General features: G+C 46.7%; 1 protein-coding gene across 4 annotated transcripts in view; it reads left to right on the top strand.

Annotated features, from left to right (window-relative positions):
- SMARCA4 (SWI/SNF related BAF chromatin remodeling complex subunit ATPase 4) overlaps positions 1-22,055 on the top strand; it is a 648,210-nt gene that overhangs the window by 47,176 nt on the left and 578,979 nt on the right. For all 4 annotated transcript variants that reach the window (XM_069604251.1, XM_069604249.1, XM_069604250.1 and 1 more), the window contains exons 2-3: positions 13,439-13,692; positions 14,392-14,527. In XM_069604251.1, coding sequence (XP_069460352.1) covers positions 13,471-13,692; positions 14,392-14,527 — 358 coding nt within the window. In that variant the 5' untranslated portion in view covers positions 13,439-13,470. The remainder of the gene's footprint in view (positions 1-13,438; positions 13,693-14,391; positions 14,528-22,055) is intronic.

Raw genomic sequence — 22,055 nt, 5'->3', positions numbered from 1 at the left:
CTGTGGTTCGTCAGAATGGCAGGAGCATTTATATACAACAGGCTTTGGTGTCTTTTTTTTTAAAATTTATTATTTTTTTTAAATTATTATTATTTTTTTTTCTTGTGTGGTCTCGGCATAATCAGGCTTTAAAGTTTCCTCCTCCTACCCAGCCACCACCAGGGAAGTACTCTCTCGAAGTGTTCTCTTATGGCTCGGCCGCTTCCCAGCCACAATTTCTCTAGTGTTTGTTTCTCATTCGCTTGGTAAGCTTCTCTGCCTCCCGTACAGTGCAGTTCGGGCACATCTCGTTTCCAGTTCCTTGCCTGTCTGGAAACCGGCAATCTCTCTCGGTCAGCAGCTTCCTCCTGGCTGGTCTGAAACTCTCGGGTCTCTCTCCCAGGCTGTCTTGCCCCTCCCACTTTTATGATGCTGCCCTGGAGCTTCCCCAGTTTCCAGCAGCAGTCCTTCCTTTGTGTCGATGGTAGGCTCAGTGCAACCTCTTTATCCCAGTGTCAGAGATTACTTGTCTTAGTATCAGACATATACATACCTTCTCTAGGGACGTTACAATAACCGATGTAAGTAGATTTTGGTTTTATGTTAATACGTTTGGGGTCTCCCTCTTAACATCGGTGTCCGAGAACAGGATCTTCTCGGTAACCACTCCGCCACTCTCTAGAAACGAGAGTAGACCAGTAGTAATCACATACGTGACTAACTCAGTCTTCTGGGGTGGAGGCGGCCATGTAATGAGCCTCTCTGTGGGTTCGTGATGACCTGGACCAGGAGCTGCATGTGGGTGAGAATGGGAAAATAATCAGATACTTATTCTTATGTCCCTTAAAGGTAGAAACCCCCTTTTATTTAGATAGAGTAGTACCTTAATGCTCAAGGTCTGGACTGTAACCATCAAGTCTCCACTGGATATCTGGTGTTTGAGTCAAACTGGATAATACAGGGCATACAATCCAAAACAAGAAAATAATTCTAATTAGCTAGAGTAAGGGTCAGCATGGCATCTCTGGATTCAAATGCTTGCAAGACATAGGGGTTCCTGGACTATCCTTTTATATCCTGAGGGAACCTTGTGATAATTGCAAGTCATTGTGAACTTTCCTGGGGGCCATTTTGGTATGGGCATGTTTATCCAATCATGGCGGCCATCTTGGAGAGGGCCAAGATGTTTCAAGTGATTTGTTTTGTCTCATAATGGAAGCTAACTTTTTTGGAGATGTGCATGCTGATATGAGGGAGCGGAGACAAGGCGCTGTTCCACTGACCTCCGCACTATGGACACCATGTATCGGCACGTCCAACGTGGCTGCCAGTGTCTACCCGGTAAGAGAGGGGCATGTAGCACGGGGCGCGATATGTCCCTAAAGGGAGTTACTCGCCGGAACTAGTCATTGTCCCCAGGAGGGGAGTCTCTCCCTGTACGGTCCCGCTTACTGCGACACCTATGGGGAATATTGTGTAGTGGGCTAACCTCCCTAATTTCACAAGGAAAGACTCCCTCCTGGGGAGAAGTGACCGACTCCCACAATTTGTCACATTCCTGATCCCCCTTGTGTTGATGAGTGGCTTAAATTGTTTTTATTCTTTTGATGGTTTGGTCTTTCCTAATGGGGCCCTGTATAATGTTCTGCTTTGTTGTGGCGTAATTCCCTCTGTGGCGGTATCTTTCTCTGAGTCTTGTGGGACTTGGACACCAAGGGTCGCTAGGGTTTTAGTGGCTGTAAGGGCTCACAGTGGCGAAAGCCTCTCTGTGGTGGTTGTATTTCCATCTCCGAGTTTCTTTGTTATGGCTCCTTATCCACTTGTATTGATTAACTTTATATTGATTTTTATTCTCCAGGTTGTTTGCACTTCCCTTGTGGGGTCTTGTGTAGTGTTCTGCTTAACACTGGCGAAAGCCTTTCTGTGGTGGCCTGATATGAGGAGGCTGCAAGATGTAAACATTCTTGCGTACGAACTGCGCTGTGGGGGAGGAGGGGCGGGGAATACAATGTGTTGTTTTTCTCTGTTGTGATGTTTTTAGTTCTTTGTTGTGTGAGAAGCGATGAAAGATCACCTGGGTGGAGGGTCCATGGGGATCGGGAGTGGAGTGTCCTCGGGTGAGACATGGTATTCCCCTTTTTCTTTTGACGACCAACCTATCCCTCCCCCAACCTTTATCGGCTGTTGTAAGCCAGCTCCCCTCATTTCTCCCACATGTGACACTTGACAGTACTGAGGTTAGGAAGAGGGGACTGCCAGTAATAAAGACTGACCACTTTTACCAGTTTAGTATTGGGACGAGGTAGATGCCTACAAGGCGCTGTAAGGGTCTGGCATGTCCCTTTAACCATGGTGAGGCAAGTCCTATTTGAGATCCACACCTGCAGTCTGTTCAAGGACTGCAGGTGTATACGCAGGTGTATAAAGAGAGACCCAGGGAACAGAAGAAGCAACAGAGAGACCAGCAGGTGACCCTTGTGAGGAGGCAGCCGCGTTGGGACCAGCGAAGGAGTCAGGGTGCCGGCAATTATCCCCAGTGATTTGTGGAGCCTGAAACAAGTGGGCTGTGTACTTTCCACGGGTCTGGGAGCCTTGAAAGTAAGCACATTAAAGGTTGAAGAGAGCAAAACAGTGATCCCTTTGAGCGAATTCAGTGCAGCAAGGCCACACATTGGCAAAAGGTGTGTGAAACGTGGTGGCAGAGCCACGAGGCTAGCAAGGAAAAGCCAGAGGAGTGCAAGAACACACATAAAACCAAGAGGCCAATAAAAAGGAACAACGTGAAGGTGACTTGGGCATAGGAGCAAGTGCCAAGGAACCTATGTGGGCTGAAGAGTTTAGGGTTCCTGGATGCACGACCTGTGATGGGCGGACTGTGCGGTCCGACTACTGCGCCTAGATCATTGAGCCCTGAATGGTGAAAAATAAGGACACTGTGAAACGGACCAAAGAAACCACTGCACATTGACTGGTGAGGCAAGCCAGAAAGAGGGTTAAGTTGACCTGGAGTTTTGTTAAGACTCTTATAGTAGCTTTAGTCTTTTTTAAAAAAAAATAAGTGGTGAAGTTGAAGTCTTGGGGAAGGGAACCCTGAGACTTAAGGGACCACACTTGTTGTCTTGTCAACGGAGTCTCAAGGCCTCATTTTCATTTTTGGAATGTGTTACTTGAAACCTGGGGAAGGGAACCCCAAGGATTGATTCTGAACTGTATCATCTTCAACTGGAGAAAGGTAATCTTGAGACATTTTCATGAAACTTTCTTATGCTTTGGTAAGTGGAGCTGAAGGAAAGCTATGAGCTGGAAGAAGCTCAGAACTTTGAGTTGAATACTATTTCTTTTGACTTTGACAGTCCTACACATTGTTTGGCTGTAGTTGTGAGGGCAAGGATAGGTTTTGGACCCAGACTTTCATTAGTTTTGTTCAGTGTCCGAAACCTGAGGTTGTTCTCCCAGGCAGATCCGAAAATCAGGTGGCATGGGAAGGGCTGACTCTCTCAAACGCCAACCCTAAAGGGGCGGACGAGGCGGACGAATGAGAGAGGATCGCCTGGGGTTGTGCTTGGGGAAATACACCAGGTGAGAGACAGTATTATACCCGGGAAGAAGGCGAGGACAAGATCCCTGAGACCTTTCTAGGCTGTACTACATCTTCCTCCCATTGAATCTCTCTTGTCCAGATCCAACGAACCCTCCGTATATAACCAATCCCCTAGGATCCCAAGCCCTGTTGCACCCATAAATGATCCCTCCCAGAATCCCTGTTTTCCTGTGTCCTACCCGAATACTCCCCGTAATTTTTTTCCATGTCCCCCTCGGTATTATTTTCCAAACTCCCAGTCAGCATGGACAAAACACTACAGTTCCCATACTCCAGTCTTTTTCGACACAAACACTTTCTCCCGACACGTAAGACAACGGACTACCACTAAAGCCGTTTACCTGACATGTCCCAACCCAAGGTTCAGGCAATTGACTAGAATCGCACACACCTGACAGTCCTTTCCATTCCCCACAGGCATAAAAGGTGGAGCATGAGAGCACAATACAAGCAAGGGAGACTGCACGATGAGAGAGCTATCCAAGCACAACAGTTCAAGAGGAGGAGAATGGTGGCAGCAACCGAAAGGGTGACAAGGAGAGAAGCGACCTTGCCCCTTTGGACCCAGACCTGCGAAACCTCAGTGGAAGGAGAATAGTAAGACCGCGAAAAATAGCCGATGTGTATTGCAGCAGATGCAGGTGGTACACAGAGCCCTCCTCTGCCGATAACCAAACCAGGGAGAGACGCTTGCTACCATGGTACCCTCCTTCACTCCAAAGACAAGAATAGATAGTCAAGCAGTTCATCACTGCAGCTCTATCGAATCCTCACCGGAGCAGGAGCTCCCATCGTCGCTGCAGGAGCAGTGCCCAGATGCAGAGGAGAAGCAGGAGCTGCCTCTGTCCATTAGGTAAGCACGCAAGCTTATCCTGAGAATCGCCGTCCTCCTGCATCTAATCCCTAAATGCGGCTAAATTGTACGCATTTAAAAGCACACCACTCGAAATAGATGCCAACCTGCTAAGGAAACGCCACGCACCGCTCGCTACTTATTTCGGAAAGCCCTGAGCCACTGAAGCACGAGAACGCCCGCTTCAAGATGGCCGCCGGGATGCAGTAGGCACCCATCTTCCCTTCTCCACACCCACCCGGAGGCTCACCCCCTGCCATTGGCTAGCCGGGCTAGAAAGTGCCCAATCAGCCGCCGGCAGGCGAAAGCCGGCCCACTCAGGAAGGCCACCGAGAGAAGGCTGAAACCTGTCCTCAGCCCCACCAGCTCTATCGAATCCTCACCGGAGCAGGAGCTCCCATCGTCGCTGCAGGAGCAGTGCCCAGATGCAGAGGAGAAGCAGGAGCTTCCTCTGTCCATTAGGTAAGCACGCAAGCTTATCCTGAGAATCGCCGTCCTCCTGCATCTAATCCCTAAATGCGGCTAAATTGTGCGCATTTAAAAGCACACCACTCGAAATAGATGCCAACCTGCTAAGGAAACGCCACGCACCGCTCGCTACTTATTTCGGAAAGCCCTGAGCCACTGAAGCACGAGAACGCCCGCTTCAAGATGGCCGCCGGGATGCAGTAGGCACCCATTTTCCCTTCTCCACACCCACCCGGAGGCTCACCCCCTGCCATTGGCTAGCCGGGCTAGAAAGTGCCCAATCAGCCGCCGGCAGGCGAAAGCCGGCCCACTCAGGAAGGCCACCGAGAGAAGGCTGAAACCTGTCCTCAGCCTGTCACCATCCGTTCGCCAGACTCGATTCGCCCAGCATTCGAATATCGAAGTACTAAGAGCTCCAGGACTTGCTCCTACCCCTCCTGATCACCAGGCGAGCACCTTGCCCACTGGACCCACTTCTGCGTCAGTATCAAGGTAAGCGCTGATACTACGAAGCGCATGTCCAACAAACTTTACCTACATCATAACTGCACCTATCAAGCATACTGGAACGCTCTCCCATCTGTCCTCTGACTCTGTGCCTTAATACATGACTCACTGAAAGCTTTTTATGATATTTACAGCCTGATCCTACCGTGTCTCTGCTATTCCCATTGCCGTAGTCTGCATTTACTGTGCCACCTCTTATCCCCAGGCATGACTTTGACCTGTACCCAGATGCACGCCACTCATCTGTGTGCTCTCTTAATATGTAGTCCCATTCTCAGCTGTATTAATGCATTCTAACTATCGTTAAGCTTAAAGTGCCTGTGAGTTGCTTTATACCCCTCGGTCGCCTCCTGACCGCATTTGAAATGCGTTGTACTTTACGATCACCCTTGACTACATATACGCTGTACCTTATGGTCACCCCTTGACCGCATTTGTAGTGTGGTGCACCTTATGCCTAGGCCTTTCTGCCTCTATCGCTAAACTATAATCCAGGTGACCCCTATTTATACACTAGATTGATGTTACTTTCCGCCTTTCACTGATAAATCGAATCTAGGTGTCCCCTCTTATGTACTCTACTGTTGCGCCTCTCTGCCCTCATTGCTAATTTGTATCCAGGTGACCCCTATTTAGGCATTAGATTTCAGTGCCGCCCTGGCCCTCTCCCTCCTACGTAGCTAACTAGGTCGACCATCATGTACATTAGTGCTCTCCTTTCACTTTACGTCACGCTAGCCTTACAACCTGCCCAAGTCACGCAGCTACATACGGTAACCACTTTACCACTCTATCCCAAACCTGATCATCCTTCTCACAGTCTAGCTTCCCTACGACTTATGGTCTCGCTTAGAATGAGCCCGGCAGCCTTTGCTGGAGGACAGATCAACCAATACCTTAATGACCCTGCACTCTGGCTAGAACACTTCGCCAAGAAACCTACACCCAACCAACCTTGCCCCCTCCTTCTTAGAAACAAGAGACTAGGCTCCAGATTTCGCCTACGTCACTCCCGCAACAATGTCTCGAAGAAAACCTTACTACCTCCACCTGGCACACCACCTATCACTACCACGTGTAAACCCACATTTACAGAGGTTAAACTGCCTATGCTTAAGGGTGCCCTTATTAACGCCAGATCCCTTACTGCACATGCACTAGACATAGCTGATCTTATCACCACATCTGACCTTGACTTCTTAGCTATATCCGAAACCTGGCTTCATGCTGCTTCTGGCCCCTTACTAGCGCTGGCTCTACCGCCTGACTACGGCATCACACGATGTGACCGCCCCACTACCCACTCTAGAGGTGGGGGTGTAGCCTTCATCCACAAAAATGCTCTTGACATAAGAGTAATACCTGATGCCAAATTGGCATCTGCTGAGCTGCTGGCAGTCAAACTAGCACTCACCCCCAATCAAACGGCCACTGTGCACCTCATTTACAGACCTCCGGGTCCGGCACTGTCCTTTGCCAGTGAAATCTCCACCCTCCTTCTGGACAATACTAAAAACAAATCACAAATTATCGTCCTAGGCGACCTTAACTTAGGTCTTGGAGACCTAAAGGATCCTGCGGCAACTGATGTCGAGAACATACTAACCGACCTTGGCCTCACCTTGTACATCCAAGAACCTACCCACACTAAAGGTAGAATACTTGATTGGCTAGCTGGCTCCAACTGCAACATTACGGTTCTCAGCAACACCCCTTGCTTATGGTCTGACCACCACGTCATAACCTTCAACATTGAAGCATCCCCACGTACCTCGACTCCAATAGCCCCAGCTCTCCCGACCAGAAGCAAAAAAGATATAACTAAGGAGAAACTCCTGCCGTTGCTACTTCCAGCTCTTGATGCAGCCATCAACACTTGCCCTGACCCCACGTCCCTTGCTGACACGTACAACCTAACTATGCTAACGGCCATTGACTCCATAGCACCTATCAAACTTAGGAAGGCCAAACCACAAGCGCACCTTAATTCATGGTTCACCCCTCAGTTAAGAACTCTCCGCAAAGCAAAGCGCTGTGCTGAAAACCGTTGGAAAAGCCACCCCTCTGACGAGCACAAAGATGGTTTCCTTCTTGCCTCACTCTCCTATAAAGATGCCATCATCACTGCAAAAAAGGAATCCCTCAACAACCGTATTATGCAAGCTGACTCGAACACTAAGGAACTTTTCAAAATCTTAAAAGAGCTTGAAACTCCAGTCGCCCCCCCTGACACCTGCTTGAAAGATAGCAAATGGTGTGCCAACATCCAAGCAGCCTTACTAAATAAAATTTCTTCACTTCAAGCGAAAATTAAAGACAAACAGGACAACATGTTGCGCGATAACCGTGCTCTCTCCCCTGCCAAGGCACCCACTCCAGCCACTACTAACTCCTCACCATTTACATTCTCACCGCTCACTGTCGCCGAGGTAGAAAACATAATTCTCAGAATTAAACCCTCCAACTGCCAAGGTGATCCATGCCCAGCCCCTATTATCAAGGACGCGGCACATGAATTAGCCCCATTCATCACTGCCTTCATCAACTCGTCATTCAAAACTGGTATTGTCCCAGATAACCTGAAGGATGCTTGGGTGATCCCCTTGCTCAAAAAACCTACCCTTGACCCAAGCATTCCTACCAATTTCCGTCCCATCACTACAGTACCATTTCTGCTTAAGATTCTAGACCGTGCGGCATACCTCCAGATTCAAAACTACCTGGAATCCAATAACATGCTAGGTCTACGACAATCTGGCTTCCGCCCCAGACACGGGACGGAGACTGCGTTAATAGACCTCAAAACCCAAATCGAAGACCTAAAGGATCAGGGCAAGCTAGCAATGCTACTACTTCTCGACCTCTCGGCCGCTTTCGATTTGGTTAATCATCAGATCCTTTGCAAGCACCTCCACACAGCTGCCAACTTCTCATCGTCCGCTGCAGCATGGATCAAATCCTTTCTGAGTAACAGATCCATGAGAGTCTTTGCCCCATCCGCAGCAGCCGACCCTTCCCCAATTCATTGCGGCGTACCCCAGGGCTCCTGTGTGTCACCCACACTCTATAACATCTTCACAAAACCACTCTTTGATGTGCTTGACTATCTGGGTGTCTCCTACACTAATTATGCGGATGACACCCAGATACTCATTCCCATTACTGGTGATTATCTGGCTGACACTAAAACCCTTAATGATGTCTACCTGGTTATACAAGCCTGGATGGCCCAACACCAGCTATGCCTCAACGATGATAAGACAGAGCTTCTCATTTTGGGCACTGCACAACGCCTGAGCAGACTTGAACCGGTATACCAATCTTTCACTATAGATGGCAATAGCATCCAAGTTTCAAAAGACACTAAAACTTTAGGGTTCTACCTTGACGCTACGCTATCATTAACCCGACAAACGAATGCTGTCAGATCTGCATCAGCATACACATGTAAACTCATTGCAGCCTGCAGACCTTTCCTGACCACCCCCAACAGTGTCACATTAGCAAGAACCCTCATCATGGCCAAAATTGACTACTGCAGTGCTCTATACCTTGGCACTAGTCAAGAGAACCTACACAAACTCCAAACCACCCAACACAACGCCATTCGTGCCGCCTTAAACATCCCTCGTAACCACCATATTTCAGAAACCAGATCAAAGTTAAAGTGGCTACCTGTCAAGCAAAGAATCTCACTCAAAGCACTCGCCATTACACACAAATGTCTGGCCAACAAGGCCCCCATCTATCTTGGCAGTCGACTAGCGTGACACTCGACCTCCCGTCCGCAAAGAACTGCCCAGTCCCATTGCTTAGCAATCCCTAGATTTAAACTGCAAAAAGCAGGGGGCTCAAGTTTCCCGGTCCTAGCTTCCAAGCTTTGGAACTCTCTCCCTGTTACTATCAGAGCGGAAGAGTCTTTTCACACCTTCAAAGCCAATACCAGATCCTGGCTGTTCGACCTGCCTTAAGTCCCACACAGCGCCTCTTTCTTACTTTCCATGTCCTGCTAATTGCTCACCTGTATTTCATGTCCTGTTCATATCATGTAATGTCTTTTCTCTGTAATGCCTTGCATCGTGACTCCTGTACCTATGCACTTCTGTAACCTCAAATTGCGCCCTGATGCCCCCGGGCCTGTGGGTTTGCGCGTTATAAATAAAATAAATACAAATACAAATACAGCCATTGAGTCGCAGGAAGAGCCCTTATTAGAACTGTGATGAATTAAAGTTACAAAATGGCAGAAAAGTGAAGTTGAAAGAACTGTTAACAGTGAGGGAAAACGAGCTGCAGAGGGGTCCTGCACCAAGTGGGTGCTTATTCAAGAAACTCTGGTTCATCCCACGTTTGTTAAAACTACCGTTACCAGAAGGCCCTAGGAGAGCCGCGAGGAAAAGGTCAAAGTGGTCATACAGGGGTCTAGCAAAATCCCCCTGTACAGTCGAACGTTTTGGACCAACAAACCAGTGAAAACCCAAGATGAGTGAATCCACATCATAAGAAAGTAGAAGGAAAAGTAAAGTTGGCAAGAGTGAACCCGACAGAGGGATGCCGATGAAACGGGGCGAAGCTTGAAGTCCCAATGATCAGTGTGTTGACAAGAGTGAAGCCGACAGAAGGTTGCCCACAGTTAACCTTTCTTGGAAGGCTGCCATTTTGATTGCAGTGACTTCGGCAAGGCGTGTGCGAGGTTCAAGCCTTGTCCGAGGAACATCCGTTCCTTACCTTTCATAAGGATAAGGTTGTGCTCCGCACTCATCCTTCTTTCCTTCCTAAAGTGGTGACAGATTTTCATTTGAATCAGTTTACATCATTAACTGTGGTTTTCTATTTATTTATTTATTTTTAAAATTCTGAACCCGGTTTCAGACGCCGAGAGATATTAAACAATCTAGATTTCAGACGAGCTCTGAAGTTCTATCTGGACAGAACAACTGAACTCGGGGGTTCCTCCCAACTCTTTGTCCCGTTCGGAGACCCGAAAGGGAAACCCGCTTCAACAGCTACGATCTGCCGATGGATTGCCTCCTGTATCTTAGAGGCCTATACCATTCAAGGCCTTCAACCTTCGAAGGGCATTCATGCCCATCTTGTACATGACAAAGCAGCTGCTGTTGCCTTCCAAAAGTACATTCCCTGGGAGACCATTGCCAAGGTGTTAGGCAGTTTGCATGCAGTCCCCTCAGGGACCACTACACACAACTTGACTACAGGTGTAAGCAAAATCAACCTTTGGTATAAGTCTGTACCACACAGTTTTTGGTAGCGAGCTGAACAGCCAGGCGTATCTCAAGAGGGAATGTGAGCTTGTAATGGAGTTACACAGAGGTCTAGAATCACAAGTATTCAGATAGACCCATATTCTCAAGGTTTCTTGGTAAAAAATGTCTTCATTTATTACAGTTAGAAAACATTCACTAAAAGGAGTCAATAGCACATAAAAATATAGTACAGTTCTTTACACTACCCGGTTCTGAGGCATTTAAACTACTTTGAAGGAGGAGCAAAATGGCATAAGATAATAAAGCGAATACTACAGTTACTCTAAAATAGTGCAGAGTTTGAGTTCACCGGAGGAGTTAGTTCAATGAATAGGTGGGCCAAAGTCAATGGACTAGTGTCTTGTATAGGTAAAAACGGTTCTGGTAGTTTAAACGGAAAAGTCTTTGCCACGGTTCTCAGAAGTAGTTCACAGAAGAAAGGTTCATATGTCGGGTCACAAGCTGACTATGCCTGCAAGTTGCCAAAGTTTCACGCACTTTCTCAGTGAGCGGTAAATTCTCTCGGTGGGGTTTTCACAGTACCTTGGTTTGAAGAAAAAGATACAGTTGATTCCGGTAGCTGTCTTAAAGCACACAAGCTGGTATCGTCCTCCCTGGTTATTCGGTTTCTTGCAGCACTCTGAGGAAAATACAACCAGCTCCGAGAATGGTGTCCAGGTGGCTTACAAGTTGATTGGTCCTTAAAGGGCTTCTCTGACCAGATGAGCTTGGCAATTTGGACCTGCAACAGGGCCTCCACCAGGCAAACCCAACAGTCCAGTAGTTGCAGCAGCCGTCTTCTTCCAGCTCGTCTTCAGTTCTTTCGTTCCAGTGGTCGACTCTGCCTTCCAAGCCAAGAGACTCGCCTTTTAAAACAGTTTTCTCCCATTCATTCCAGACTAGCTGCCACTCGCCTAGCAGGGTGGCTATACTTGCCGGACAGTCAGCCAGCCAATCACGCCAGAGTGTATTTGGGTCTCAGTTTCGGCCACCTCCCTCTCTTCCTGGCCACCCCAGACACTTGAGCACCAGAGGCGGTCTTCAGTCCTGAAGCCCACCAAAGGCATAGAGACAAAGGGACCAAACCTAGTTTGGCGCACAGAGACAAACTCTAGAAGGACCTTTCCAAAATGAAATGGCTAAAAAAGACCGCGGCCTGTTTAAACAAAGGGGGCTTAGGCACCTTTTGAAAAACATGGCTCCCGCGACTTTTAGCTATCGTTGTTCGCGGTCGGGATCAATCATGGTAGTTTGTTGTAAAACCACTGCCACGAGCCATTTCGAGAGGAAAGGGTTGCAGGGGACTGCTTCATGAGTTTCTAGACATAAGGGATACTAGGTAACCCCTCCAGCACTCTATTATAAGATAGTGTGCGCTGGGTCTAGGAATTTAAAAAGACTAGTAAAGTCAATTTAACTTAACTTTCTCTGGGAAACAGTAGTTTATCCCAGAGAAGGTGTTTAAACCTTGGGATAGCCTGAAAAGTATTCCCTGTGTCACTGCACTGAGGGTGCTGTGTGACACACATGAAAAGATGATGCCCATGGAGTTATCTAAAACACCATAATCAAAGAACACAAAAGTAAAACACACATCAAAATACATGAGAGAGTGGGGGGAAAAAAGGCTCACAAGTCCTCAAAAATCCAGCAAAGTTGCTGGAGGTCTCTAAGGTGAAGGGAATTGGCACTTTAATGAGAATTCCCCTTAACATAAGGCAGCTACGTGGGCCTCCCCATCAGCTTTTTGTAAGCTTGGACTGCTTGGACCTGAGCTCCAGGGCCGATGCTCAATTCGGTCAGGCTGTCCTTTAAAAACCTTTTTTCTGTAATGAGTTTCCATTCACCCGTATTCCTGTGAGGAGTGCTTTGGAATCTCCGACAATTATGGAGGAAAGGGGACGGGATGTAGGAGTATAACAGTTACCCACCGTAGTGACTACCTTGCTCCTAGTCCATAGTCCCCTTTTCTCTATACGCCCGCCCACCGTCCCCTCTAATAAGTGTCCTCTATTATTGCTTAATTGGTCACAGACCTGGCGATAGAAAAGGACTAAAGGGCGCTGCGCGGGGCAGAGCTCAGGAGGGTGGGGTTACGGTGGCGTGCTGTACCCCGTGTAAAAAAAGAGAAGGATAGCAAATTTAAATTTTTGATGCTTTTTTGGACAAAAAGTACTCCGTTCCCGTCCCAGAGGATGGAATGTCCCACAAGTATGGAGGAAAGGGGACTATGGACTAGGAGTAAGGTAGTCACTACGGTGAGTAACTTTGTTAAACCTAATCATATTATGTATATAATTTTTTTTAAAACAATTTTATATATTCAATAAAACACAAAACATATTATGTATATGATTTCATGTTATTGTCTGATGTCTGTGATTTAAAAAAAAAAAAAAATTTACATGCACCTACAAGTAACCTGCAATGCGCCCAGATACCTTCGGGTTTGGAGCACCATATAAATAAACTGCATTTACTGTACGGACTTTGGCATTGAGGCTGGTCTGTGTGCACTTATAGTACATGCCGACATAACCTGTGTCATATTGAGGTGCTCATCATGTTTTGTTTTGGTAGCTTTCTGGAAACTGTAGTGTTTCTTATCTCATTGTAATATAAAACTACACTTTGCAATATGCACAGTCAATAATTGGGTATGCATGTTAAATTAACACAATGTCTTTGGCTTCGGAAAGCTTGAGCATAACATATATCTGTAAAATATTCTACCCGTTTTACATGTTTGTGCCTTTCTTTCCACAGGAGGTTAGATTGTAAACCGGCGCACGTTGAAGATGTCGACACCCGACCCTCCTATGGGAGGCACGCCTCGCCCAGGACCCTCTCCAGGGCCCGGCCCCTCACCTGGTTCCATGCTGGGTCCCAGCCCCGGCCCATCACCTGGATCAGTGCACAGTATGATGGGGCCCAGCCCAGGTCCACCGCCGGCAGGGCATCCAATACCTCCCCAAGGGCCTGGCGTCTACCCTCCAGAGAACATGCATCCGATGCACAAGGTATCCAGATATATGGCTTGAACCTTAGCTCTTTCAATTGTGGGCTAGCTAGTCGATTTGTGCTTAGCCTGACCATTGAGGCCTGTCACTTTTTGTCTGCAACATCATGAACCTATCTTACAATGCGAAATTTCTAAAATGTCCTTTTATCCAGGGCATGGGAATAGACTGTCCACTCAAGTTTTCTCCAGTAAGAAGGGCACCCACCACTGGTTGTTTTGCAGGATGTACATCAGATGGAGGAGGGAGGAAGGCATCCGCTGTTTGCGTTGGACCATACATCCTTTCCTAATCGGTGTCTGAGCGAGGGGGGGGAGGGGGAGTCTGCGCTATAATTTAATAGCATGGCTGTTAGCCTTAGGTAGCTGATGATCCTCTCTGAGCGTTTTACTCATGGCTGAAAGATCTCTAGTGTGTCCTGGATGTGACCACTCCATTTGGTCATTCCCTGCATTGCTTATCGTGGATTCTGAGGCTGGTCACTGAACACAAGTTGAACCCGATTGTGCCTGTCCCTTTTGGTTAATCGGAAATGATGACTCTGTATGTTCTTTCTCTGTGAGCAGTACCCTTGTTCCTTTGTGTACGATCCTTGCCCTGTCCGGAACGGTTTCTCTTCTGCGTTGTACTGCCTGTGTTCTTGTGAATATGCTCCTCTTCTCTACTGTTCATGCACTTTTGCTGCCTCTCTTCTTACAGCAGCCCATGGACCCAATGCACGAGAAAGGTGTACCAGAAGACTCTCGCTATGCACAGATGAAAGGCCTGGGCATGAGGCCTGGCATACATGCGGGTATGGGTCCTCCTCCTAGTCCCATGGACCAACATTCTCAGGGTGGGTCCTTCTTCTGTTCCCTATTTTAGCACTCGGTGTGTTTCCATACTAGAGACATAATATTGTATTACTAGGAAAAATACATGCGTCTATACTGAACCTTTTGATTTATCGAAGAGTTAATTGTGAAGTAAATGAACTTGTGATGTATATAAACAAAGTAATTTTCTTCTTTAAAGCTTTAAAGAATGTATGTTTTACGTATTGATGCTAGCTGGAGAACATGTTTAGATCTAAGGTTTTTTCAAATGAACATTGGCAAAGCCAACAGTTTTGGCTTTTCTGTAGGCATAGGATGGGCATCTTCCAGGCATATTGGTACTTACTGGCCATGAGATGGCAATAGCGGGAAAATGTTAGTATCTGGTCATATTATGGCAGTGCCAGCTGTGAAGAACTCATGGTGGCAACAAGTAAGACAGACACAAGTGAGCACAGTTCAAAGTTGTTTATTTAACAATCGATGCTGTATGCAGGTTGGAAAAATGCCTCATCTAAGATGGGAGCAAGCGTCGACCATCAACTGAAAAATAAGGCAGTCCTAGTGGCGTCTTGTCAAAATAAAAGGGCCTATTCTAAGAAACCTATTGCAAAACCTTATAACTAATACAAAAAGGGGTGTGGGATAGTTCTCAGGAAAAGAAATAAGTCTTCTTAAATAATACGTTGTGATGCGGTAGCCTGGGTCCCCCCACGTTTTGAGCATGGGGTAAGGTGGGATCGTGGAGCACACACTCGAGCATTCCGAGCGTGAGATGATAGTTTGGTTTTCAGCTATCAAGGCCGTCGATGGTCAAGTCTCGTTTCACTGAATGTCTCTTGCCTGCAAGTACCGGTTGTCTTCATAAATAATAAAACACCACAAAAGTTCCATTAAACAAACAAAAGTTTGTTAAGGTGAGAATAGTTCCCCTTGGGTCCCCTCTTCTGGGCGCTGACCCTTCTCAATTGTTTTCCACAGTTCACGTAGGGTGATTTCACCTCTGGGTCCCCCTTTTCTGGGAGCTGACCCTTCACGTATCTCAGCCTTCCTTGGTTGGGTTTACTATGGCTTCTCCTTCACAAATCTTTAATTTCTTTTCAGACAGTTCCAGCGGACATCCCTCAGCCGGGTTCACTTCTGTCAACAGGCTGTTTCTTAGGACTTTAGAATTTGCCCTTCTTGGGATTTGCTTCCCTTGTTTTCTCTCACTGTGGGATTCGCTTCCCTTTCTCTCACACCGATTTGTAGATCAAAGTCTTTAGATTGTACAGGGATTTTGCTGGTGTAAGTCCGTTGTCCTTTGTGTTGTGTGAAAGTTTTCGTGTCTCAAAAGTGGGGGGGGGGAAGGTGTCGAAGGAAAGGGGAAACCGCGCCTTGGCCGTCGGCGTCCCACTCCTCAAGGACCCCCCCAATCCAGGTGATCCTCCCTCACTGGATGGGGGGGCGGGGTCCTCGAGGAGTGGGAACTGGATCCAATGGCGATGGTTGTGTACTTGCCATCTGGGTGACAGATCCCCGGGGACTAGCTAGAGTGACACCTTCAGGTTTCTCACAGAGCAAATTCCCATCAAATTGCCTATATACAAGCAAAAACGGTTGGCTTTGCCAAAATTCAGACATCTTGCTATTACACCAGGAGCTGATTTATAGCTACAGTTAAGCAATTGCCTTTCAGAAGACTGGTCAGAAAGCACATAGTTTAAATGGCTATTCTGGGCACTTCTCTACGTTGTCCGAATGGCTCATCACCCCATCCATGAAGATCCCCCTAAGTCGAACAACTAAAGGGGAATTTGTGTAAACAGTAACCTCAACAAATGATTCTGCAGCCTTCTGAACAAAACAAATACTGAATTTCCTAATCGACAGTAACTTTTTACATAAGACTCGGGTAAGATTCCTACCCAAAAACCGTACCACAGACCATATATAGCTTTGCAGACTCTGATTAGCAAAATAAGAACAGGCTTCATAGGATATATTAGCATTTGGTTCGATCTGGCACACAGGCCTAAACCTTAAATGACTACACGCTGGAATCCGTCGAAAAGGGGGTGGGGGGGTGTTAGGGATAATTTTCAGTTTAGTGCTAAATTTCTCCCCACCTTGGAGAACCCCTGCTCTTTTGCTGAACTTTGGGACTTTGTACTTTCAATTCTATGTGTTTTTTGTGTTTCATTTGACTTTGGAGTCTGACAAACTCCATAGGCATCATCTTTGCATTTTGACACACAGCACCTTCAGTGCAGTGGCTCAGGGAAGTCTCTTAGATGTCCCCAAGGTTTAAATACCTTCTGTTGGTGAAACTATCATTCCCAAGAACAGTGTCGTGAAATTGACTTTACACTCACGTTTTGTAACTTTCTAGACCCAGCACATGCTATCTTAGAATAGGGTGCTGGAGGGGTTACTTGGTATCCCTTTGTCTAGTTTCTCATGTAACATTTTTACGTTACCGTTTCTACAATTATTGGCTGGTGGCAGTGGTTTACTTTTTCCTACCAGTGTGTTTTTACCATGGGCTGCAACTGCAGCCACAGTAAGGCACCCCTGGGTGTCTATTTTGTTAAAATGGCCCCAGTATTCTTTTTTTGCCATTTCTTGTAGGAAAGGTCCTTCTTGAGATTTACTCCAGTATGTCTGGCAGTGGCAGGAAGTGAGGGAGGTGCCCGAAACGCCCTGTGCTTAATCCCCTTGGTTACAGGAATGCTCTCAAAGGTGATTGGCCGGCTGGCTGTCCTCAGAGGACGACCACTGGACGAAGGAATCCAAAGAAGAACTTGGAAGAGACGCTTGCTGCAACTCCTGGACCGTTGGTTTGCCCGGTGAAGCTTTGCTGCATTGCTGAAGTTCCGAATTTGCATCGACTAGAGAAGCCCTGAATCGGCCGACTTCTCCCCTTGGGTTGGTGGGACCAATCGACCCCAAAGTGAACTCGTCTGGATATTCTTTCGGAGCTGGCTGTACTTCATTGCTGCTGCAGCAACCAGCGTGCCAGGGAGCGGAACACCAGATCGAGTGCATCGCTTTTAAGTCAGACCCGAGCTCCAGGAAGATCATCCGGACTCCCATGAAACGGGACTGACCAAGCCTGAGCCACCTCAACAGAGTGCTGGACCCCAGATGCGAGGAAAGTCCATTAAGGTATCCGAGAACCGCAGTGTTGCTGTTTCCGAGAGACACAAGGAGCTGAAACCGTGAAGTGCCGCTGATCTGAAGTTTGCCCATTGCTGCCGCCGACCTTCCAATTCGTAGTGCAGTAGTCCCCAGGCGTCCTCCCTCTTGTCCCTACGACTGAGGCCCAGGAACACAGGATCTGCAGACCTACACAGGAACAGAAGCCAGCTGGAAGCAGTTTTCCTTCTAACCAAAGTTACTGTAAAACTAATGGGACGTACCTCTTGTTGTGTAGCCTTGCTTGTTCTCAGTTGAGACTTGCCTTTGTTGCCCTTGCAGAGTTGCTTGCAGCTTTGCCCCTCACAAGCCTCCCAGCTTGTGGCCCTACAGTGATTTCATTTTCTACAAACATTTCTAAAACATTGTGCAATACTTTTTTTCCTACCTGCAAGGAAGTGCTTCAGCTCACCTAGACTTTTGCTCAACTAACATTGGCTGTCCTGGCTCCCTGAAAGTCTCTTCTTACCTCTGACTTTGTTCTTTGCCTTTCCCCCAGGAAAGGGTTCATTTACTTTGCTTAAGAATATTTGTTAAACCTTGTTTTCCCCCTCTAAAACGTCCTCTTTTGATCTCCCACTCAGTATTGCTCTAAATGTGCCAGTGATAAATCAATGTCCTGTGTCCTAGTTATTTAAGTCATCCCAGGGTGTAGAAAGTGTCTGTGTGCCATCCCCAATGGGTATCGACTGATTTAGTGAAACTGAGAGGTGTACTGACTGTTAAATACATTAATAATTGTTTAATCACGAACCCTTGAGTGTAAGAGTTTATTTGAATATTTGTCACTGTGAATCTCTATGAAACAACCTTACTGCTCACATTGACCCCTCTTGAGATAAGTCTGGCTGTTCAGCCACACGACCAAACTGTGTAATACAGACTTATACCAAAGGTTGGATTACCTATTGCCAAGAGGACAAGGCTGGTGCCGTCTCCCACAGGGTACTGCCTACAGTCTTGCCTAACAAGGGGCACATGACTTAATATCTATGTACAGCTTAATCGGTTGCCAGTTGAAAATGAACAACATGCAATCTAGGGCCTTCAAACAGACTAGGAGACGAGACAAGGGTGCAAGTTCAGCCCACACCTGTTCACTCGCTATATCAATGCCCTCGCTACACTGCAAGTGAGAGACGGAAATACTCAGACTTAACATACTTACGCTATGCGGATGAGCTGACCATACTGGCACCCACCAAGGCCATTGGTCACCCTTTTAACATCCTCAGAGTTTTGTCAGAAATGGTCCCTGGGAGTGAACATCAAACATACGGTAACCATGGCACTACAGAATAAGGCAAAGAACAGCAGCAACACAATCAAATCATTCATTAGAGGCACAAAATGTGAACATCAGGAAGTCTTACACTTGGCAATTTAAAGCACTTCAGGAAACAGCCCTCCATGTGTTCTGTGCCAACAAGAATCATGCCCCCAGTGCAATTAATGCTAAACATTTTTACCACACCATCGCTCCCCCATCTCTACTGAATGGGATTGAGGTGAGTGGTTCAAGAGTATGCAACAAGGGGCATATCTCCCAGAGCAATGCAAACCGTTGCTTGGTGTGCATAGGAAATGCCCAAATGAAGGATGCAAAATAAGGACATCCACCCCGCTGCACAACACCTAAAGGCGCATATTCAAAATCTGGTGATGCATGTAGTGCAGTAATTTCGAGTCCCTCCACTAGCTGGCACTGGAAGGCCGAACTGCAAAGCCCTCAGACCAAGCCCTTGTTTTAGAACTGCAGTCTTCCTGTGTTGGCGCCCCAGAGTTCCCACCATAGGAAAACCAAGCAGATCGAGGACAGGACAACAAACTAGAATGCTCCAAATCACTGGGGCAAAACAATAAACTTTCAAAGTACTCGGAAGCGCAGGCAAACCCACGGCGAACACTGATTTAGTGGCCAAAGCCTGGAAATAGACGGGCTGACCAATCCCAAAGAAGACACTCTGGGAGGACAGGATTGTCAACAGTGCGACTTAAAAGTAATAGCTGGAGAGATACTTTCTCATGCACTGCCCATCATAGATCGACATGTTAGAATAAGGAAGTCTTTGCATCGTCCTCGGACAAACACCAGAATTGGCAGTGAGAAAAGTAAAATATGCCTGTGTATGTCGCCAAAGAGGGAACCTTGCATACAGCAATGTATGCTCTTTATAAATGCTGCAAACAAACTCAAATGATTGTTGCTGTAGAGAATGGATCATTTTTACTCCAAGTGTTTACTTTGGAAATGTTTAACTTCTCAATGAAGTACCTTGTATTGTATCACCTATATTAGATAGATTCTGGCAGGGAAGAGGGCTGTTGGGGAGCAGTAGTTTGTATTTTGATTGTATTTTATATAGCACATAATCCAAAGTGCTGCACAGAGTCAAAATCAAACAAAGTACATCAGTACAAAAGTATTGATCAATGGTATAGGTTAAACATTAATTCTGGTAGCGTAAAATCAGAGGCAGTGGAGACGGTGAGTTTTCAAAGAAACACGAAAGAGAGTAAACGGTAATGGACCAAAGAGGAAGAGCATTCCAATGAAGAGGAGCGAGAAGCTGAAAGGAACGAAAGTGGGACGGAGCACAAGGAGGACGGAGGAATGTTAAACCTAAATGGCCAGGAAGAGCAGAGAGAACGAGTGGGAGTGTAGAACGACAAAAGTGCAGCAAGATAGTCAGGAGCTAGCCCGTAAAGGGATTTAAAGACAAAGCAGAGAAAATGAAATTTAAGTTGGGAATGGAAAGGTAACCAGCCGAGTGAGGCAAGTGATGCTGAGGTAGTCACGATGGGAGAGAAGCCAGAGTAAACGGACAGAGGAATGATACATGATTTTAAAGGAGCAAGGCGAGAGCATTGGAGGCCAAAGAGCGTGACCGAGCAGTAGAAGGAGAAAAAATAAGAGAAGAGATAAGAAGTTTAGTAGAGTGGAAATTGAGAGAAAAGCAAACTTTACAAATAATATAAAGATGAAAGCAACAGGAACGAGACGTGAGAGAGATGTGGTGAATAAATGAGAGATTAAGTAAAGACCAAGATTACGTGCAGTAGAATAAATAGAAAGAGTAGAGGACAGATGGCCAGGAAGTGGTCTGTAGTGGTTGGGAATGGCCGTTGGAATGCTGTGGGCAGTCGATGGGTGGATGCAAACGCCCACAGGCAATACCCCTCATATCCCATCTCTCCTATCTTCACTTACCATAACAAACTGTTCAGCTTCTAGACAGCCCTTCCATCTCCACCAAACTGACAAAACTAAAAATGATAGATTTATAGTGTTTGGGTGCCAGTAGTTTCCTGGCCCAGTAATTTGGGATCTCCAGGGTAACATTTTCCCATGTTTTACCAACAGAAGTGAAACTTAAACTTGCAATTTCTTCTAATACCCCACAAAAGGATCCCTGGGGTCCCTGTGTGAAAGGTTTCTGGGTCTTCCAAATTTCTCTCCAAGCCAAAGCCAAAAAATCCATTTGCATCGTGGCTTAGTATCCAGCATGGGCAAATAGACTTCAGCTATTCTGCACCTGGCATAAAGAGCAGCTAAGATCCACGCAGATGACTTGCTTTATTTCTGACCCAAATACATTGGTACGTCTAAAAACGATTACGCTTAATGCAAGTGAGCATGGTCCACTGCAGGTATCTGGCAACCTGAATTTCACAGGCTGCTAAAACTTACTGGAGCAGAATCGCCAATAACCATCTAATAATGGCTTTACTCTGCATAGAAGTGTTTAGTCGGGTAGGGACACAGTTTTTAGAAGACCTCAAGCAAGTTTATGATCATGCGCCTTGGGCAAGCCCCGGTTGTATCCTATCTGTGAGATCAACTTAAATTATCAATGTTTATGCCGACTCTTGTGTTCGAGTAAAGAAACATCAATACCTATTATGTTTCTCTGTCCCCTTCTTAAAGTTAACTTCAATAAAGCACACCAGCCTATTTAGATATCAAACTATCTCTAATGCATTTTCCTTTCCTCTGTCACAGCAACCAAGCTCACTGTTGCAATATGTTTTTCTGCCCATTTCACTTCACCCTTACACCCACTATACCACTGGTCTCACTGTATGCCGCACCTTGTGCCCAATGGGTATCTATATTTAGTGGCCACCGGACTCCAGCTTGATAACGCCTAGCAGCCATTATCGCCAATCCCACAGCCTCTGCCTGCTGCCTTTCCAGGATTACATATACATACCGGTGACAGTCGGCACTGCAGCGAACACCAGGGCACTTATCTTTGTATAATGATCGCCAGTTGTGTCCTCCCACATTATTCAGTTTGTTGATACATTTAAGGCTTAAGCACTCTCGGAGAAAAGCACAGGATTATGGTCCCTTGATTCTGAGGGGAT

This window comes from Ambystoma mexicanum, chromosome 3q (genome assembly GCF_040938575.1).
Source record: "Ambystoma mexicanum isolate Mex_15411 chromosome 3q, UKY_AmexF1_1, whole genome shotgun sequence".
In the NCBI taxonomy this organism is placed as follows: Eukaryota; Metazoa; Chordata; class Amphibia; order Caudata; family Ambystomatidae; genus Ambystoma; species Ambystoma mexicanum.
This window is presented reverse-complemented; position numbering and strand designations above follow the sequence as displayed.